Source organism: Vipera ursinii (genome assembly GCF_947247035.1).
Source record: "Vipera ursinii genome assembly, chromosome: 2".
NCBI lineage: Eukaryota > Metazoa > Chordata > Lepidosauria > Squamata > Viperidae > Vipera > Vipera ursinii.
This window is the reverse complement of record NC_139513.1, coordinates 90,040,319-90,060,538: the sequence shown is the minus strand read 5'-3', so window position 1 is coordinate 90,060,538 and position 20,220 is coordinate 90,040,319. Positions and strand designations below refer to the sequence as shown.

The window sequence follows — 20,220 nt, the reverse complement described above, 5'->3', positions numbered from 1 at the left end:
TAAAACTCTCAAAATATCTTAATCTCCATTTAGATTTCAGTTATTTAATTGCCTTGCAGAATAAATGTCTCTGGAGATTCTCAGTCATCTGGGTCCTAGTTGTCTGAAAGGTGCTTTTTCAAAAAGCAACTGGACTGTTGTTTTTTTCCTTGAGGAAGAAAAGGAAGTTTCGCTTCTTATCCAAGAAGCTTCACCGGTTCTGCCAGAACCGATAAAACGTCTTAGATGAGAAACGAAACATCTTCTTGTTCTTCCTCAAGGAAAAAACCTGCAGAGTGAAGATGAAGAGAGCATAATTCAAACAATTATAGATTAGCTTTTTCCTAATAACTTTATGACGCAGTTACTATTAACTCCAGAAACTGTATAGAGCAAATGGCATTTGTGAGAGCCGTTTTGGTCTAGTGGTTAAGGCATCAGGCTAGAAACAAAGATGTCATGAGTTGTATTCCTGCCTTAGACACAAAGCCAGTTGGGTGTCTTTGGGCCAGTCACTTTCTCTCAACAATGACAAGCAATGACAAACCATTTCTAAAAAAAATGCCAAGAAAACTGAAGGGATTTGTCCACAAAGTCCCTGAGAATTGAATCAAAGGGGAGAAAAAGACATTTGTAGAATCATATCTGCTTATATAAGCAATACATTTGCTTCTTGTCATTTTTTTTCTGTCAAAGTGACATTTTCTTGCCTTTCTCCTTGTTCTTTTAGATTTTTAGTCAAGCAGACACTCCTGTGAAACGCTGGCTTCTTGAATTTGCTGCTAATCGGAAAAAAGCAGAAGTTCAAAATGGAATTGTTAGAAATGACAGTCTGTGGGATTTATTATTCTTTAACAAAATACAGGTAAGGATTTATTAAAAACCGGAACTTGTGAGAATTACTCACAGTAGGGATGCAATTTACCTTGGATGTTTCTCAAGACATTTAAAAATACTAGCTTAAATGTAGGGATGGGTGAAGCCCCTGAGCGTATACTAGATTCTGGTGATAAAAATGGGGAAATAGCTTGGTTATAACCAAGTCATTTTTTCCCTTTGGTGCAAACCTGTTGAACAGCCTTGCCTCTGGGGTAGAGGGGCATCCATACTCTATGGAAGCACCTTGTAAGTGAAGGTATTGGAGAGTTAGCCAACATAACTCATTTTAAATAAATCTTCTCGTAAGCAAAGCTTAAATATTTCAAACCAAACATTTAAAAAAATAATTTTAAGTCCAAGAGAAAAGAAAAGGGAGTATTTGTTTGTATTTTTAAAACTGTTTAATTATTGAGATCAGTAGGAAAGGTGCTTTAGAAGATGGCTCAGCTGCCTCAAAGTAGCTGTGAGTGCAGAAAAGGGCTTTCTCCTATATGGACCTCAAGCTCCAGAATGTTCTTTCCAGGAAGATGGATTTAGCCCTCATTTCTCCAGTATTTAGGAAAGTGCTAAGACTCACACTCAACATTCACATTGAGAATGTTGATTTTAATCGTATTGATTTTATTGCTATATAATATACTAAAACAGTGGGATTTATATAAGCAGCTATGTATATCTGAGGCCATATAAGCAAATCTTCCTTAAATCACAACTATAGTAGAAATGTATAGGAATTTGCTATGGGAGGAAGGAAATTTTCCATTTTTTAAATTGCCCTTCTATTCCCATTCCCCAGATATTTATCCTGGTGGATTGTTTAGCTAATTTGCTTTTTTTTCTTTCTTTTTATTTATTTGAATTGTGTTCGGCAAGATTTGAGTTGTTATTGATCCTTTTCAGTAGATTAGGTGATCTTGATATAGTACTGGAGAATGAGGATTGGAAAGTACATTAAGTCCTGAAATACAGTACACATATTTAAATCGTCTTTGAATCTCATTAAAAAAATGGATCCCTTCATGATTTCAAGCATACTCTGCTAATGTAAACAATATATAGTAACTGCTTTCCTCACTTGTTTTCTATATCAACTGAGCTCTCTCCAACAGAACTGAAGGGAATCGTGTTGTGGGAACCAATAATATACAAGCAATATGGATAGTCCTCAACTTTCTGATGTTCTGATGGGAGGAACTTGCAATCTGCATTCAAAATCCTGATGGTTCCTTCCCTGTGGGCATATGACTGTGGTTTGGGTACTCTGCAGTTGGGCTGCTTTTATGGTTGTTTGCAGCGTCCTGCAGTTATGTGACCATGTTTTATGATGTTTTTGCCAAAAATTGGCGTTTACTTCCAGTTTTTGGCAAAAACGCATCCACTGATTGGCTTTATGACTGTGGTAGTTACTTAACAATTGCAGATTCACTTAACGACTATGATGATTCACTTTAAAAATTACTGCAAAATAGATTGTAAAATCAAGTGGGTCACATGACTGACCTGCTTTATGAACATCAACAGTTACAATTGTGATGGGTGGGCTCCATTACGATTGAGAATTACCTGTCTTCAGGCATTTGGAACTGTAGCAAAATTTACCTTGCAAGCAGCAATGAGCAGTCCCACTTATCTTTGTCTCTGACGTTAGTTAATCAACATGAATAGACCTTTGACCTTTGTCTTTGCACTTTGTGGACAGTCACGCCATATTACCATGGCTTATATACCACTCCAATTAAATGTGGCTCTGAGCAGTGTATACACCATGATCCAGCAGTCAGATTCATTTTCTAGCAAAGCAGAAAATCTAAAACCAGCTCTTCCACCATCTTTGGTGCCAGAGCTTCTGGACTCGCACATTTCCCTGCAAAAGCCTTTTGGAAGAACTAGGTGTGAAAGAATAGCAAAGATGGAATTACTTTTGTGTGGAGTCGGGTTGCTTATATGGAGAATTTCACTATTTTCTCACAGCAATAAATAAGGATAGGTTGATACTATGTTGTATTTCAAAATTGTGTTTATCTAACAGGCAAACCTGGGTGGTTGTGTTAGGATGATTGTTACTGGAGCTGCCCCTGCTTCACCTACAGTTCTGGGCTTCCTCCGAGCGGCGTTAGGATGTCAGGTAGGATGTACTAGCGAATCATTCAGATGTACCTTTTCTGTAATTCTACCTAAGGGTCAGGTGGGGATCAGATACATTCATAATAGAAATTGTAACTATCCTAACAAGATCAGTTTCTTATAAGGATATTTATGTCTTATAGGAATCATAGGAAAGGCCAGATTTGACTTTTTCCCTCAACTTTAGCCAAATTATTGGATTGAATCTTTACAGGATGAAGCTAAATTACTATGGTTACCATTCTTTTGCCTTCCAGTTCTGCTGATTAGCTACCCTCTTGAAATTATCTTTAATTTAAATTTAAGACCCTTATTATTTTAATGTTTTATGGTGCATTTTATTCAGTGCCTTTAAGCCACCTATGGTCACTTTTGGCAAGATGGGAGGCATACAAATTTGATAAATATATCTGTGTTCTCCAGGTGGATTGTCTACAAGCCAAGCTTTCTTTCCAGGACTTTGACATAGTAGACACATATTCAAACTCTCAGGGGTTCAAGGTCATCTTGGGCCTTGACTTACAGTGCCCTCTTCCTTTGTTTACAGGAATAAATACTTCTTCCTCAGTCCAGGCAGAGCCTACCTTCAGAAATGTTATTATTGGCGGATATCAATAATTTAGCTCTCAGCCGCTTAATTTTTTCCTGGCTTAGCAACAAAATCCCAAAAAACCTTTCCCTTTCCACTTTCTGAGTTTATAAGAAGAAAGAACATTAACCACCATTTCTAATTTCTTTATTTACCTGTTACGATCAAGAACCAAAAGTTTGGCTCATACAGTAGTAATGTCAGTGAATTTTACTCCTCCCAGTTTTTAAATAAAATGCTAACATTAGTGTCTTGTTTAAATAATGTGTCTTTGACAGGTTTATGAAGGCTATGGTCAAACAGAGTGTACAGCTGGGTGTACCTTCACCACTCCAGGAGATTGGACATCAGGTAACAAGGAGGCAGGAGCTTCATAAAAGACAGGTGAATGTGGTCATGTAAGGTTGAAAGCACCAAGACCAGAATCCTAAAACATGCTGGCCTGGAAGACAGTTACCTATTTAGGCTGCTTCTGACTCATTTAATGTCCTCTGCCAAACAGGCAAGTTCTTTTTAAAACTAATCAATAATTTACTCCAGTGGAAAGTATAAATAATGCTAAGCAAAATGCTGTTATGTAAATCTCTAGTTATGTAGCTTACTGGGATTCCAGGTTCAATATTTGTGATAAATTGCAGCTCTATTTCTGCACTGTTCCCCCCCCCCTTTTTGGGAATAATTTTCAGGAAGAGACAAGCAGTGGGTGTATAGGCTGTTTCCTCCACCAATCTCACTGTTAGATACTGTGATTTTGTAATTAATTTTCTCACTCAGTTACACATACTTGACTTCCACTATTTTATTAATATGCAGATAGCTATGTGATAACAAACTGCTGTGGGTTTTTTTCTTTTGTTTCTTTGTTGTTCCTTTTTAAGAGAAGAAAACCACATATTTCTTAATTTGATTTTCAGGCCACGTTGGAGCACCTCTGCCTTGTAATTTAATTAAACTGGTGGATGTTGAAGAATTAAATTACTTTTCTTCCAAACGGGAGGGAGAGGTAATATGTACAGTATTGGTTCTTCTTCATTTCTGTTTCTTAGCTTCAGATTTAAACGCACCATTTGTTATAAATAAGAGCTGTAGAATAGGAACCAAAATAGACCATTTCAAAATATGTTCCATTACAGTAGGTTGAAAAGGAATTTGCTAGAAGTAAAGCAAATGTTCTTTTTTAAAGGTTTTTTTTAACGTTTTTAAGTTTACTATCCACTTGATAGTAACAAGAAAGTTCTTAACTGATATGGAAAGGAACATAAATTCCTGTCTGCACTATTAAAGCATTGTAGGTTTTAGGGTGACCCATTATATCTTTCTGCACTAATGAAAGTCAGTCCTTGCAAGCTTTCTTGTTGTAGTGTGCTTTTCGTAATTTTTTTTCTCACTGCCCCCTTTCCACTTTTAAAAATTATGGAGAATCCCTAAAACAGCTTGTGTTTGTGTGAGTTATGTTTATTAATATTTACCATATTAAAGTTTTACATTGATGAATTTGTAGAATATTTGTTGAATTATGTAAAAATAACAGTATTAAATCCATTAGGTACTAACAGATTCACAAAAAATCCCTTTTAACAAATAAATAATAATGAGAAGAAGAGTGACATTATTTTACATTGTTGCAAATATCTTCAATATCTGGCAAATGATTTTGATTTTGCAGACTTCTTAGAGGGTTTTAAAGGACCCTCAGGAGTTTCGGGCACTTTCAGAAATCCTTTTTGCTTTTGCTGCGCCAGAACTGGTTCTCTAAAAGGAATGTCAAAAGGGGGGTTTCTGGGAGTGAAAATGGAATCCCCAATCTTTCCTGATTGCACTCACACTGGGCTATGGTGTCTAGTTACCTGCCCACCTGCCTGCCTGCTTCCGAGCTCCCCGGGACTTGCAATTTCCTACCAGCTTCCCCATTGAGTTTGCTTTTTAGAAGTCAGCAGGAAGTTGCCAGGAGTCCTTGCTTAATGATGGCAATGAGAACTTCTGGGATTGCCATTGCTGAGCAATGCAGTCACATGACATTGCACATTACGACCTCATTGTTTAGTGCTGCAAATTCCAGTCCCAATTACCATTGTTAACCAAGGTCCATCTGCATAATAGTGATAGTAGAGCAGAGAACAGTTGTTCACCTGTTGTCAGAGTTAAGAATATTATTTATTTTGATTTGTTGCATAGTCAGCCAGGTATTTAGTCAGGATTTGGCATTTTCATTCACTTATTTTCAAGGACCTGGGATAGGCAGATGTGGAAGTTGACGATGTTAAAGGCATCGTCACAGGATGTAAGTTGTTCTGAGTAAAGTTGCCTTTTGCAATTGACTGGTAGTGATTTTGTCAGTGCCAGCAGTGTTCAAGTGGTGCTCCACTTATTTTGAAATTATTATTATTAGTTATTAAACCTGTATGCCGTATTGATTAGTACTTGCTGAATTTCTATCCAAATTTTATTTATAATAGTTCTACTCTGCAAAATTCAGACAACTCTTGGCAGCTTACAGGCAATGGTGAATAAGGTTGGCAGCACTGGTTTGCCCAGAAGCAGTTGGGTTATCAGCCCAAATGAATGCTTGAAGTCCCTTTACAGTCTGTAAGTGCTTTATGGGAGATTGCCATATTAGTCTAGCAGTACATAACCTAATTAGTTCTCATTGCATCTATCAGCTGTTTTGTAAATATCAAGCTGTTTACTACTCTTACTGGTAAGCAGCATGTTGCTCTGTCTTTCAGATCTGTGTCAAAGGTCCCAATGTTTTCAAGGGCTACTTAAAAGATAAAGAGAGAACAGCTGAAGCCTTGGACAAGGATGGCTGGCTTCACACAGGGGACATTGGAAAGTGGCTGTCTGTATGTACTGAACTGCTAATTTTTCATTACTGTATTAAGAATAAAGTTGAAAAGCTACATCTTCATTGATTTGGGATATGTTTGGAAATGATAAAGGGATAAATGAGTTGGGCACCAATATTTATGTGTATATAGATGATGAGATACTATAATGTAGCAAGAAAGTATCAGGATTTCTCCAGAGAAATTTGGGTTTAATTTGATCACCCTTTTGGTAATTCAGGTTGTTCTTGTTTGTTAGCTTTATGGTCTACCATTTCTCCATGAGCTCAGTCTGTATCCCCAATTCCAATATTGTGAAGTAGGTTGAATTACAGAGTTTGACCACAAATGTCCAAATCTCTGTGGTTGAGGATAGATTAGAACCTAAATCTCCCCAGTCCTGCAAACTTAACCACTACGACATATTGGCTCTCTTGTTGAGGGACCTTCAGAGGAAAGACAGACTATGGATGTGATTTAATGTAATGTCAGATTGTGATCCCAAAACCATTTACTAAATGGGCAGTCTCATTCATAATAGCAGATTTTTTTTCTATTAAGTATAGGGTTGTACCACATGCTGCCACTTTTCCTAAACCATGGAGATAACTTTAGCTTTTCTTACCATTCCCAAAATGTAAAATAAGTTGAAATATTGCCTAAGTATAGTTCTATTGCCTAATAATTTTTCTTAGATCAACATAATTTTTTTGGTGGTTTGCTCACAGAATGGGACACTCAAAATCATCGATCGAAAGAAACATATATTTAAATTGGCTCAGGGAGAATACATTGCACCAGAAAAAATTGAAAATATCTACATTCGTAGTGAACCTGTCTCCCAAATATATGTGCACGGAGATAGCTTACAGGTAACTCTTGGCATTTCTATAATTTTCCTGTTTTGTAATTTGAAATATCTATTGTGACTTCCTATCTAATTCAGATAGCTGTTTTCTTCTGTGGTACACTAGTTCCGTATTACGAGTGTGGCATAGTTGTCTCAAGATAATTATTTGTTTTCTTTCCACATATGTGAAATATAGGTACAGTATAATGTATAATGTGGAGAATATACCGTATATCGCCTGATGGTGCCACAAGTCTTTTGGAATAAATTCAGTTATTAGAAAGTGCTATTTTGCTGATGCAAGAGGCATTTCAGAATATGTAGCAAGTGGAGATGTGCAAAACGGTTTCAGATTTGAAATGACCCACTTCAATTGTTTTGGGCATGAAACATACATCTGCTTTCATTTGATAATGGCTAGTTTAACCATTTGGGGATTATAGGATTAAGCTGAAAAGCTGGTCACAAATGTGGCTTCCAATTTTATCTTGCAGGCCTTTCTGGTGGGGATAGTTGTACCGGATGCTGAAGTCATGCCAGGCTGGGCCAAGAAAAGGGGCTTTGATGGAACTTTTACAGAGCTTTGTAACAATACAGTATGTGATCTTCTGCTTTTGTTCTCTACTCCAAATATAGAAGTACAATGTTCCTTTAGCAAGATTATGCAAGTAAAAGGCAAGATGAAAATACTAGTGGGATCAGAATTTGCCAGGGTACTAAAAGAATTATGTGGAAGGCAGCTATTGTTAAAGTGAAGGGTTAGGCTATGTGTATGTAGTTGTATATGTCAAATGTTTGGAACACCATTCATGCTCTATGAATTAGCATCTTATGTCATAATAGTGGTACAACTTAAAACATTTCACATAAACCATTAATTTATTTAGGAGGCCACCTAACTCCAGAATGTCTATAAGCAACTATCAAAACCAAAGATCAGTAGAGGTAGAATTTTAAACTTTCAGTCAATGTAACCCATAATAAAAGCAAACAACAGAGCTCCATTCCCAAATCCTGGGAGAATAATTGTATCTGGAAGGAGCAAGGAAACTTAATTGGGGTGGGAGCTATTGGGTTAATGAATAGGTACCGTGTTTCCGCGAAAATAAAGACCTACCCCCAAAATAAGACCTAGCTTGATTTTTGGGGGGTAGGCCTTATATAAGCCCTACCCCGAAAATTAACTCCATTTATTTGCTAAGACACAAGGATAGATGAGGCAGGGGCAGGGGGGAGCTGCCCCATGAGCCCAACACCCACTTACCATGCCGCAGGACTCCTACTGGTGCTGTCACCGCAAGGCGCATCTCGCCACCATTGCTGTGAGGTGCATCCTGTTCTTGCGGCCACTGAGAGGTACATCCTAGTGTTGCCACTGCCGTGAGGCACATCCTACCACCACTGCGAGGCATGTTGTGCTGCTGTTGCCATTGCCACAAGGTGCATCATGCTGCCACAAAGTGGGTTGTGCCATTACAAGGTGCATCCCACCGTTGCTGCCACTGCTGTGAGGGGTGTCGTAGGACGTGCCTGACAGTGGTGGTGGCTGCAGCACAACAGGCCTCGCGGCGGCACAACACACCTCACGGTGGCAGCATTGGTGGTGATGGCTGCAGTGTGATGGGCCTCACGGCAATAAAACACAATAGATGGCAATGGCAGGATGCGCCTCGAGGCAGCAGCAATAATAGCAGGACATGCCTCGCAGCTGCAATGCAACAGGCCTTACGGCTGCAGCAGCAAAAACCCTGTGGCCTCATAAGCAGGTGCAGGGCACATGGGACAGCTCCTGGGGAAAAAATAAGACATTCCCCCGAAAATAAGACCTAATGCCTCTTTTGGAGGCAAAAAAATATATATGACTGTGTCTTATTTTCAGGGAAACACAGTATCATTCTGGAGAAGGTATGTTTCTTGGACCTGGTTAGATACCATTGTTTAATTTAAGGGATCTGAAGTGTATCAAGTCTGCTCTGGATTCTGGAATTAGAGTTCTGTGGTAAAATGTAGGAGGTGTCATCGAGTTCCATTTGAAGAAAGATTTATCTGTGGTACACCTGCTGTTGAAGACATTGCACATATCATCTGATTGTAAACTACATTCTGCAGAAAGGAGAATTTATTTAGATTCTTATTTAAAAACTAAAAAATACTGGGACACGCAGGAGAAACAGTCTTACCCTTTGCAGGAAATGAACCTACATCACTAGTAAGACTGCACTCTTTATGATGATGATGGTTATCATTCAGTCATGTCTGACTCTTGGCGATTCTGTGGGGCCAGGTCTCTCTGCATCTAAGGGGCGTATCTAAGATGGCGGCCGTGCGGGCGGCCGTGTGAGGTTGAGCTCTGCAGGTCCGAGAAGATAGGCGTCTTAGGAGCCCCTCAGGGCTTTTTTCTTTATGCCCTGGGCTGGGGGAAGGGTGGCAGCAATGAATTTTGCAACTGTCTAGGTCTTTTTACCAGCTTGACCGGCGTTTCGCTGGGCTGCCGGTTTGCTTTCTGCTCAGCTGCTCAGCTGGTCGTCGGGAGTTTCCGGCTATGTCGGGCGGTCTTGGCTTCTTCGGCGGCGTTTGGAGTTCCCGGCGGCTGGCGGCGGCGGTGCTACGGCGGCGGCGACGGCGGCGACGGAGCTGTTTGCGACCTGCGTGGCCTGCCTTTTCTACCGCTTTCTTTTCGACCGACCTGCCTCTGCTTTCTGCCTGCTTTCTGCCTGCATCAGCCTAATGGCGACGACGACGGCGGCGGCGGCGGCGGCGGCGTTCCCGGGCCGTTTTCGGGCCACTTTACCATCGATTATTGTGGTTTGGCCTGCTTTTATCGAACCGTTTGTCCCTCTGCCTCCTGGACCTTTTTGGTCCGTTTCTTATCGGCGGTGGCGGTGGCTCTTCCCGGATTGTTTGCGGCCTTGGCGGCGTTCTGATGGCTACGGTGGCTACGGTGATGGCGGCGGCTGTGTCCATAGCGGCTCAGCGGCAGCGGCTTCGATGACTCAGCGATGGTGTTATGCCCGGTTTGCCGGCCCCCCGGTTGGTTTTGCATATCCCAGATGGGTTGGCACCCCCACTGCTTCTGATGGCCCTGAAGGTTCCTGGGCTAGCCGGTTGATCCCGGTGGAGCCCAGTGGGGCCTTGTGGACTTGGGCCATTTTGAAGGACTTTGGAAGATCGGCGGGGAATTTAATGGACCTGGGGGAGCCAATCTTTGTTGACCACAGTCTGGAAGGCCCCAATAATTATCAAACTGAGGGCCTATGGACTGGTGGTCAGTTACAACCTCTGGGAATGACGAGACAACGGGGGTCTTGGCTGTCATCAGAATTGACTATGATGGTTTGTTTTTGTTTTTTACAATCGACTGCGCATTGCACCTTATACCCCAAAGGACAGAGAATTCTGGGTATGGGCCATTGTGAGAGGATGGCCGAATTTACATCTCCTGCCCCTAGAGGTGAGAGCTCTATGGGGCAGGCCATACCCAGTGGGGTTGCTCCAGACTTCCATCCCCCCCCCCGAGAATTGGCTCTGTAACCGTAGTGAGAGGACGGTGGTAGGCCTGCCCGGGGGGCTTATCCAGCTGAGTGGCAGCGGCTGGACGGAGGCCTGGGACTCCCTCTCCGAATAGATCCTCCTCATGGACTATCATCTATGGACTGCCTACGATTCGGACTGCTATTTATGCCTTCCTTTAAATATTCGTCCACGGACTTATGCGCCCTCAGGGGTGCTCCCCCCTCCTGGGTGCGACCCGCCTTGCCAGCCGATTATAACCTCGAGGAAGGGCCCATTTATTGGGACCCTGAGAGTTGGCTGGGCACGGGTAGGGGCCTTCGTCGTAGACCTAATAAGAGGCCCCTGATTATTTTTCTTTCAAAATTTTTTAGGGGGTTAGGGAAGCGGGAGGGTTCTTTTGGTTGTTTGGATAAGGGGGGCTATCCAACTACCGCTGTTCTGGCTAGGGCCGATGGAGATTGCTGGGGGGAGGAGCGGGGGTCGGTCACCTCCGGGGCTCCAGGGCTGGTCGTGGGGCTACCTATTCCCACGACATCAGGGAATGGCAGCAGATGGAGGAGCAGAGGGCCGTATCGATCTCAGGGAAGGCCTCTCCGCTACTTACAAGCGGTGAGGCACTCCGACCCTCTGGCTCTACCCCAAGGTCCCGGGAGTGAGGGTGTGCAGCCCCCTGAGCTCCGGCTGGTGTATTTGAACGCCAGGTCCGTCGCTAATAAGGCTCCTCTCGTTCGTGATCTGGTCGAGGGTGAGCAGGCGGACCTGGCGTGCATCACGGAGACTTGGTTGGGCCCAGAGGGCGGGATTCCTCTGGTTGATCTTTGCCCACCAGGTTTCCGGGTGCTGCACCGGCCTCGGGCTCAGGGTAGGGGTGGGGGTGTGGCTGTTGTTGTGAGGGAGACCTTGTGTCCGCGGGAGGCCACTGTTCCTCAGATAGTCGGGTGTGAGTCTCTCTTTTTGAGATGCGGCCCTGGTGCGCAGTTGGGCTTGCTGCTGGTGTACCTTTCGCCTAGTCATGCAGCAGCAGCCCTGCCTGAGCTGCTCGATGTCCTCTCTGCGCTGGTGGTTGAGTTCCCGAAACTTATAGTTTTGGGGGATTTCAACCTACCATCGCTGGGAGGATCATCTGAGTTGGCCCGGGAGTTCATGGCTTCCATGACGGCCATGGACCTGACGCAGGTAATTTCGGGACCGACTCATGAGGGAGGCCACACCCTTGACCTAGTTTTTTTATCTGGACAGTGGTTAGATGATCTTGGTGGGGGCTCTCCAATTATTATGCCCCTGTCATGGACCGATCATCATCTCCTGCGACTGGTCTTCCGTTTTGCCACCCCCCGCCGTGGGTGTTTGGAACCAATTAAATGGTACCGCCCCAGACGCTTAATGGATCCCCAGAGGTTCCAGACAGCTCTGGGGTCCCCACCTGCCTCCCTTGCTCACAGCTCGGCAGATGCCTTAGTGGAAGCCTGGGAAAGGACGGCCACTGAGGCTCTTGATCGAGTTGTACCCCTGCGGCCCCTGACCCGGTGCAGATCCCGTCGAGCTCCATGGTTCTCTGCGGAGCTTCGGGAGATGAAGCGTCGGAGACGGGGCCTAGAGAGCGGTTGGAGGTCCAGCCGATCCGAATCCGACCGATTGCGACTAAGAGCCTACATTAGGTCTTATCTCGCTGCGATAAGGGAGGCGAGGTCTAACCACTTCGCCACCCTTATCGCGTCCGCAGATAATCGCCCGGCCGCCCTGTTTAGGGTGACTCGCTCCCTCCTAAATCAGGAGGTGAGGGAGGATCCCTTGCAGGGCCGTGCCGAGGAGTTTAACCAACATCTGTCGGACAAAATCGCTCGGATTCGGACCGGTCTGGACTCTGACTGGGCAGAGTCTGACGATCAGGACACGGGTGGTCTTGTCGATATCATCTGGGAGGAGTTTGATTCTGTGACTCCGGAGGAAGTGGACAGGATCATGGGGAGGCTGAGCACCACCACATGTTTATTGGACCCGTGCCCTTCCTGGCTGGTTTATGCAGCCCGGGAGAGGACACGCAGCTGGTTCCAGGCAGTTATATCGGCTTCTTTGAGTGAGGGTATCTTCCCCGCCGTCTTGAAGGAGGCGGTGGTGAGGCCTCTCCTCAAGAAGCCTGCCCTGGACCCTGCTGTATTGAATAACTTTCGTCCTGTCTCCAACCTTCGCTTTCTTGCGAAGGTTGTTGAGAGTGTGGTGGCGCATCAGCTCCCTCTGGTCCTGGATGAAGCGGATTATCTAGACCCGTACCAATCGGGTTTCAGGCCCGGGCACAGCACGGAGACGGCATTGGTCGCGCTGGTGAATGATCTCTGGAGGGCTCGGGACAGGGGGCATTCCTCTGTCCTAGTCCTATTAGACCTCTCGGCGGCTTTCGATACCATCGACCATGGTATCTTGCTGCGGCGTCTCAGGGGATTGGGAGTGGGAGGCACAGTTTTACGGTGGTTCTCCTCCTATCTCTTGGGACGTTCGCAGTCGGTGTTGGCAGGGGGGCAGAGGTCGACCGCGAGGTCTCTCATTTGTGGAGTTCCTCAGGGGTCGGTCCTCTCGCCTCTCCTGTTCAACATCTATATGAAGCCGCTGGGTGAGATCATTCGTGGCTTTGGAGTTGGGTATCATCAGTACGCTGATGATACCCAACTTTTCTTTTCGACCCCAAACCACCCCAGTGATGCCCTCGACGTGATGTCCCGTTGCCTGGAGGCGGTTCGGGTCTGGATGGGGAGGAACAGACTCCAGCTCAACCCCGACAAGACTGAGTGGCTCTGCATATCTTCATCCCGGGTTTATTCGGACATTCCACCTCTAACTATGGGGGGTGAATTATTACCCCCCGTAGATAGGGCTCGCAACTTGGGGGTCCTCCTAGATTCACGGCTCACCTTGGAAGATCATATAGGAGCCGTGACTAGGGGGGCCTTTGCACAGGTTCGCCTGGTGCGTCAGTTGCGGCCCTATCTTAGCCGGGATGATCTGTGCACGGTCACTCATGCGCTCGTGTCCTCTCGTCTGGACTACTGCAACGCTCTCTACATGGGGCTGCCCTTGAGGACCACTCGGAAGCTCCAACTGGTACAGAATGCAGCCGCGAGAGTGGTGTTGGGAGTCTCCCGATACTCCCACGTTACACCTCTGCTCCGTGAGCTGCATTGGTTGCCAGTTGTCTTCCGGGTGAGATTCAAGGTACTGGTAACGGTATTCAAAGCACTCCATGGCATGGGGCCGGAGTACCTCAGGGAACATCTGCTGCCGGCATCAAGCTCCCTGCGCCCTGTGCGTTCTCACAGAGAGGGCCTCCTCAGGGTGCCACCGATCAGAGAATGTCGATTGGTGGCCCCCAGGGGGAGATCCTTCTCTGTGGGCGCTCCGGAGCTGTGGAATCAGCTACCGGTAGAGCTCCGGATGGCGCCCGATCTTCGCTCCTTTCGCCGCGATCTCAAGACATTTTTGTTTGTACAAGCCGGCCTAGCCTGAGGGGGAGTGTTGGGGTTGTTTTATTTTTTGTTTTTTAATTTTTCTGGGGGTTTTTAGCGTTGTATCATATTGTTTTTAACTTGGGCAATTGTTTAATCTGTTTTTAATGTTTGTATTGGTTATTTTATTCTGCCCTGTGAACCGCCCTGAGTCCTCAGGGAGAAGGGCGGTATATAAATGTTATTAAATTAAATTAAATTAAATCTTCCAATCTTGCACTGCTTTCTTTGAGTTTCTCTATGTTCTGGCTGGTGTCAGCTTTGATGGTGTCCAGCCATTGTATTTTTTGGCCTTGTTTCCTTTTACTGCTAACTCTTCCCAACATTATTGCTTTCTCCAATGAATTCCCTTGTATGGCCAAAATAACTGAGACACAGTTTCATGACTTTTTTTTCTTCTAGTGACGTGTCTGGTGTTATGTGCTCCAGTACTTGGTTGTTGATCACCTTTGCCTTCCAAGGACACTTTATATCAAAGGCCATTTCAGAGAGGACACTATTTAGGACAGATTGGATTTAAATGTAGGGGCGACAAACTATTGTCCTGTTGTTATCTTTGTATATGTATTTGTATTGGTTTTATACTTTTCATATGGTCAGATGACTAAATCAATACATCAATAAAGATTCTATTCTGTTCCACCCCATCCACTCTACCCCATCTGTTAATGTAGACACAACAGCTTTCCACAGATCAGAGTTCAAATTCAGTATAAAGCAACTTCTTCCATTCTTAAATGCCAGACACAAAATGGGAAAAGCCAGATTAGGCCAGTATGAGAAGTTAGGAAAATTCAAACATTTCTGACTCTTGTTTGAATTTGGGATGGGGTGATGAGAAAGGAATGCATAGTTAAGAATGCTCAGGAAGTATGGATTACAGCTGCTTTTTTAAAATAATTTTTATTAAAGTTGTTAATTTTTAATAATGAAAGCAATACAACTTTTAGAGAAAGGATAAAAGAAATAAGTGAATACATAAGGAAGAAAATAAGAAAAAAGAAAGAGAAGAAAACAATATAAAGAAACAATTTCCAATTCAATAGCAGTTACAAATGCCTGTACTATATATATTACTCTCTTAAGATTACATCATAATTTCCTTCTTTCCATAATCTAGCCTTTCTAACAGTCAAACCCATAAATCACAAGTTCTTTTTTTTTCTCTACAGCAAAAAATTCCATAAGGGGTTTCCAGTCAGTAATAAATGAGGTCATTGTTCTTTCCCTAATCAGACAAATCATTCTTGCCATCTCTGCTAGTTCTATCATCTTTACTAAGTACCCCTCCATTGTGGGTATTTCAGAATATTTCCATCTATGTGCATATAATAGTCTTGCAGCAGTTATCATATAGCGAATGATGTCCCATAGCTCTTTTTTAAAAGTAAACAATACTTAAAACTGGGTCAGCTAGGGAGCTTGCCTTTACCAAATGCCTAGTGGAGGAATTACATTATACATTTAAACTGGCATAACCTTGGCAAATTATATAGCATTTGAATTACTGTTTTCCTTGTAATAGAAGGTAACCCATCATGTGTGCATTGGCCCATGAATTCTTTCAGGCCTTAATGCTAAATCCAGCATGAAAATGAAAGCTTTAGAAATTCAGTTCCAACTGCCAAATAACAGTTCAGCTTGTGTGTGATGTGCAGGCATGTACACGCATACATGCATGCTTGAAAAATAAAGATGAAGGGGTCTTTTTGGAGATTGTTTACAGGGCTTTCTACCAAGGTTTTTGAACATTGCTTTTTATTGGGCAAGGAGGTACAACCTTCAATTAAATCAATTAAAGGCCACCACAAGTGATGCTTGAATGAAGCCAGAATTAACAATTGGGGTGTGCAGAATCGTTGGGATTTAAAGTGGTACATACCTTTTTGATTGAGGCATTCCATGCCTCCTACCCTGCTACCTGTCCAGCACAAAAAAAGGAGGAAAGTATTTGAACATTAATCTTTTCTTCTTGCTAAATTGAGCTTCGTAGCTATAAATAAATGTCTTATGTTCTTATTTAGGAGCTGAAAGACGCTGTAATGGAAGATATGGTGAGATTAGGAAAAGAAAGCGGACTTTATTCATTTGAACAGGTAAATACTGAAAATAACTTTGATGACTAAAATGAGATGAACTCCTTTTGGAGATGAACAGGAGATTTTAGCATGCATTATGTAAAACCTCACATGTGTCACTGTGCTTTGTGGTTCAACCATATATTCACTGACATTTCTATTTTTATTAAAATATCTTTATTTAAATTGGTATAAGAGTCACTTTCAAAAACTCTTGTAATAGATAGTACATATCAAAATAAGCTGAAAGCAGTTCTGGGAAGTGAGTTCAGGCCCTTAATTCTTATAGCTGACCTAGAAAATACAGCAGTTCTTTTTGTTCTCTGCATAGACTATTTTCTCATAGGTGCATAGATAGTTTTGTAACAGACTTACAGAACTTAAAATAGATGTTTGTTAATGGGGACTTTACACCCGTAGGGCGGAGGAAGAGAACTTACTGAAAAAATCCCTTGGGATATAATCCCATACAGACTTACCTGACAGAATGTCTAGGTCAGGGGTAGGCAACCTTGGCTCTTTTATGACTCGTGGACTTCAACTCCCAGAATTCCTGAGCCAGCATGGCTGGCTCAGGAATTCTCAGAGTTGAAGTCCACGAGTCATAAAAGAGCCAAGGTTGCCTACTCCTGGTCTAGGTCCATTCTGTGAAATTTATGTTTCTACCATCTTGCATTTCACCACTGTCACAAATTGTTTTTTAATTTATTAAATTACAAGCTGCTCGAGTGCACAAAATATATTGCATGGCATGCAGAGCCAGATTAAAACCGACTGATGCACCCTTCATTGGAAGAAATCAATGTGATATATGATAAGACTTTTAAACCAGAGAAAGATAACTACAGGACACATAACCAATTTCAATGTTAAAAACTGAAAGTATTTTTAATATTGCAAAAGCATGTTTTCCTGTGACAGTCCTTTGCAGCTAATAGGAAGATAAAAAATATTTTAAATCGTTTTCGGCCACAGAACATTTTATTATTTTGATTTTTTATATGTATTTTTAAAAGTCTGTTCAAAAAGATAAATGTGAAATGCCAAGTGAGAGCATGAGCAAAATATATTATTTATTTATAAAATAAATAAATGAACACAAATAATGCCACTCTGAGTAGTTTACAGCAGAAAACACAAACAATAAATCTAAGTCATATAACATTAAACATGTACAATAAATAAATATTAGCTGCAGTTCAGGCCTTTGCATAACTATATCAAGGGTTCTAGATTTTGAGTATGAAGCAGTTCTGCATTGATTGTTTTAGTCTAGGCTGTCTAAGAGTCTTATGTTTGTAACAGTGGTTACCATTTAAATTAATTTAGAGTCCATTTAAATTTAGTATAAATACCCACCCCAAAAGATCTGTGTGGGCATAATAAAAGTTAATATAGAATATATTGTTAAATATTATTATTATACTGGTAATAAGGACTATACACAGAGAAAGAGTGAGAGAAAGAGAGAGAAACAGCCTTCCGTGGATAACAGCATTTACTCACAGAGAAAAATGCAGATTCCTAAATGAAAAGGTACAAATTGGTAGCAAAATAAAGTTAAATTTATTTATTTATTTAGGAAAACTGGGATGAAGCAAATGAATGCAGGGTTAAATAGTCTAATGAATGAATGTATATCTTGCCAGAAAATGAAAGTAACAGTTGGGCTCAGCTTTTTTTTTTTAAAGGTCAACCATAAACATCTGTCAGTGATTATACAATAAAAATAAAGCATATAGTGCAGGTCAAAGGCATTTGCTTCATACAAAACCAGAGTAAAACAAAGCATATTCATATTTCATCAATTGGAATCAATGAATGTAATTTTTGTCAGAAAGGTTGTAAATTATGTTTGCTTTGCCTAATAAAATCCACAATTTATCGGCAAATTTCAGGAAGCAACCAAGTGGAGTTTTCACATAGGGATTTAGTTTTGTTTTTCCTTTTGATCCTTTTACACCTGTATAATTTTATTTCATTTTTTTACATTTCAGGTTAAAGCAGTTTACATCCACTCTGAAATGTTCTCAGTACAAAATGGTTTGTTGACACCTACATTAAAAGCCAGGAGACCCGAACTGAGAGAATACTTCAAGAAACAAATAGAAGACCTTTATTCAAGTATCTGCATCTGACAGCACAGGAAGGTTCTTCAGAATAATGTACTCTGTAGCAATATTAGGATAATTTTGAAAATGGGAAGGATGCAGTTGACATGAATAAGCATCTGACTTTCCACATGAGCCTTCTGCTGTCTGAAGACACGGTCACCGAGTAATACTTTGCCATCTAGTTCTAGGTCCTAGAAGATTGCATAGACCATACTGGACAACCATTAAACTTTTAAAAAGTTCCACTCCTTGAAAGTATTTGACAGGCCTTTCTTTATTAATGCGTGCAAAATTTCCTTAGCAAACAGGAAAGAAATCTGCTTTTGTGGGATGCTCCTCTAAATCTGGATTCAGCCGTGCAATCTGTAGGATTTCCAGATGTCTCTCTGGATGGATACTACTAAGAACTCTTTAGAAGCAGGAGGTTCTTGCCCTGATTCACAGGTATACATCATGCACCATCTTCTTTAAGAGTTTGTCCTCCCAACTACCACTGAGTGCATATGTAACCAAGAATTCCTCATTGCAACTGAGCTCTTAAAATTCCAGGGAGATATCTGACAAAGGCTAGTAGTCTACCTCAAATATTCTTTGATGCTCAAAGCCACAATAAATCTATTAACCTGATATGAGAACTGAAAGCTGGAATTGTGTAATTGTTTTTTAAATGGCAGCTGTTATGCTCTGCAATACAAAAATTGAATTTGTTGGGGGTAATCAATTCACACATAGGAATAACTTGTATTTCATATGTATTAAATATGCTGAATCTAGTGCCACATGCTAGATGAATGCTAACCTGTGATTGTCACTATAGGGCCTCACACTTTTCAAAATGGGCAAGACTTGTTTACTGGATACACTTTTGAAAGATGTTGATTGCTGTCTATTTTGGCAGCTACCCAACTGAAATTTATAAAAGGAAATCTAGTTTTTATGAACATGCTGTATAACTTTCATTTATAGCTCCTACTCTAAATATTTTTTCCCCAGATATTTAAGAGAAGAATGGGGGAGTGCCTGTTTTCCCTTTGCACCACTTTAGACTACAGCATCTTGACATTCTGAGCAGTCTCACTCATGTAAATATTGCTGAGATTATTGGGGATCTAATATTTAATAATATATTATTAATAATATATTAATAAATATGGAAGGCCTCAGTGTTCTTGACACACTTTTTCAAGAGTTCTGGAGAAATAATTTAAAATGATATAAAGAGGATGTGGGGTTTCTTAAGTCAATTGGTGGGTCTCGAGTAACAGATTTTAAGGTATTTTAAAGTAGACTATCCACCTTTGGCTGAATGAACAATACAAAAACTAGAAATCTTTTGGTCCTATATTTGAGACTTCCTTTCTGTGTTCAGCCCGTGAATAGTTCACTTAAATCAATATCAGAGCTTCCGTGAAGAAATTAACTGTTTTGGAGAAACTATCTAAAAAGAAAAGGTTGCTTGACTCCTATGCATCAGACATTAGTTCTTCTGTGGAAATTGAAAACTTAATAGTATTGGGTTTGATTCTACAGACTTGAAAGCAAAATCATTTACAAATATACTAAATAAGATGTGGCCCTGTAGAACTGTTAGTATAATCAGTTTTTAAGGCAAGTCTCATTTTTTATTCTTTTTATGGTTTATTCTAAGTTCAAAGTGCTAAAGTAGTGGTTGAAATTAAGTTACATTTTGCTGGAATATTCATACCTAAAATTCAGTTTATTATTTTTTTTAAAGAAGGGACAGAATGAAAAAATGAAAAATGTAGGCAGGG

General features: G+C 41.7%; 1 protein-coding gene across 1 annotated transcript in view; it reads left to right on the top strand.

Moving 5' to 3' along the window:
* ACSL6 (acyl-CoA synthetase long chain family member 6) overlaps nt 1–18,974 on the top strand; it is a gene marked incomplete at its 5' end in the record, with an annotated part of 91,691 nt that extends 72,717 nt beyond the window's left edge. Inside the window, 9 exons of the mRNA XM_083356917.1 lie at nt 710–844; nt 2,888–2,983; nt 3,850–3,922; nt 4,486–4,574; nt 6,298–6,414; nt 7,125–7,268; nt 7,741–7,842; nt 16,281–16,352; nt 18,332–18,974. Coding sequence (XP_083213043.1) covers nt 710–844; nt 2,888–2,983; nt 3,850–3,922; nt 4,486–4,574; nt 6,298–6,414; nt 7,125–7,268; nt 7,741–7,842; nt 16,281–16,352; nt 18,332–18,472 — 969 coding nt within the window. The 3' untranslated portion in view covers nt 18,473–18,974. The remainder of the gene's footprint in view (nt 1–709; nt 845–2,887; nt 2,984–3,849; nt 3,923–4,485; nt 4,575–6,297; nt 6,415–7,124; nt 7,269–7,740; nt 7,843–16,280; nt 16,353–18,331) is intronic.
* Nucleotides 18,975–20,220: the final 1,246 nt, after the last annotated feature.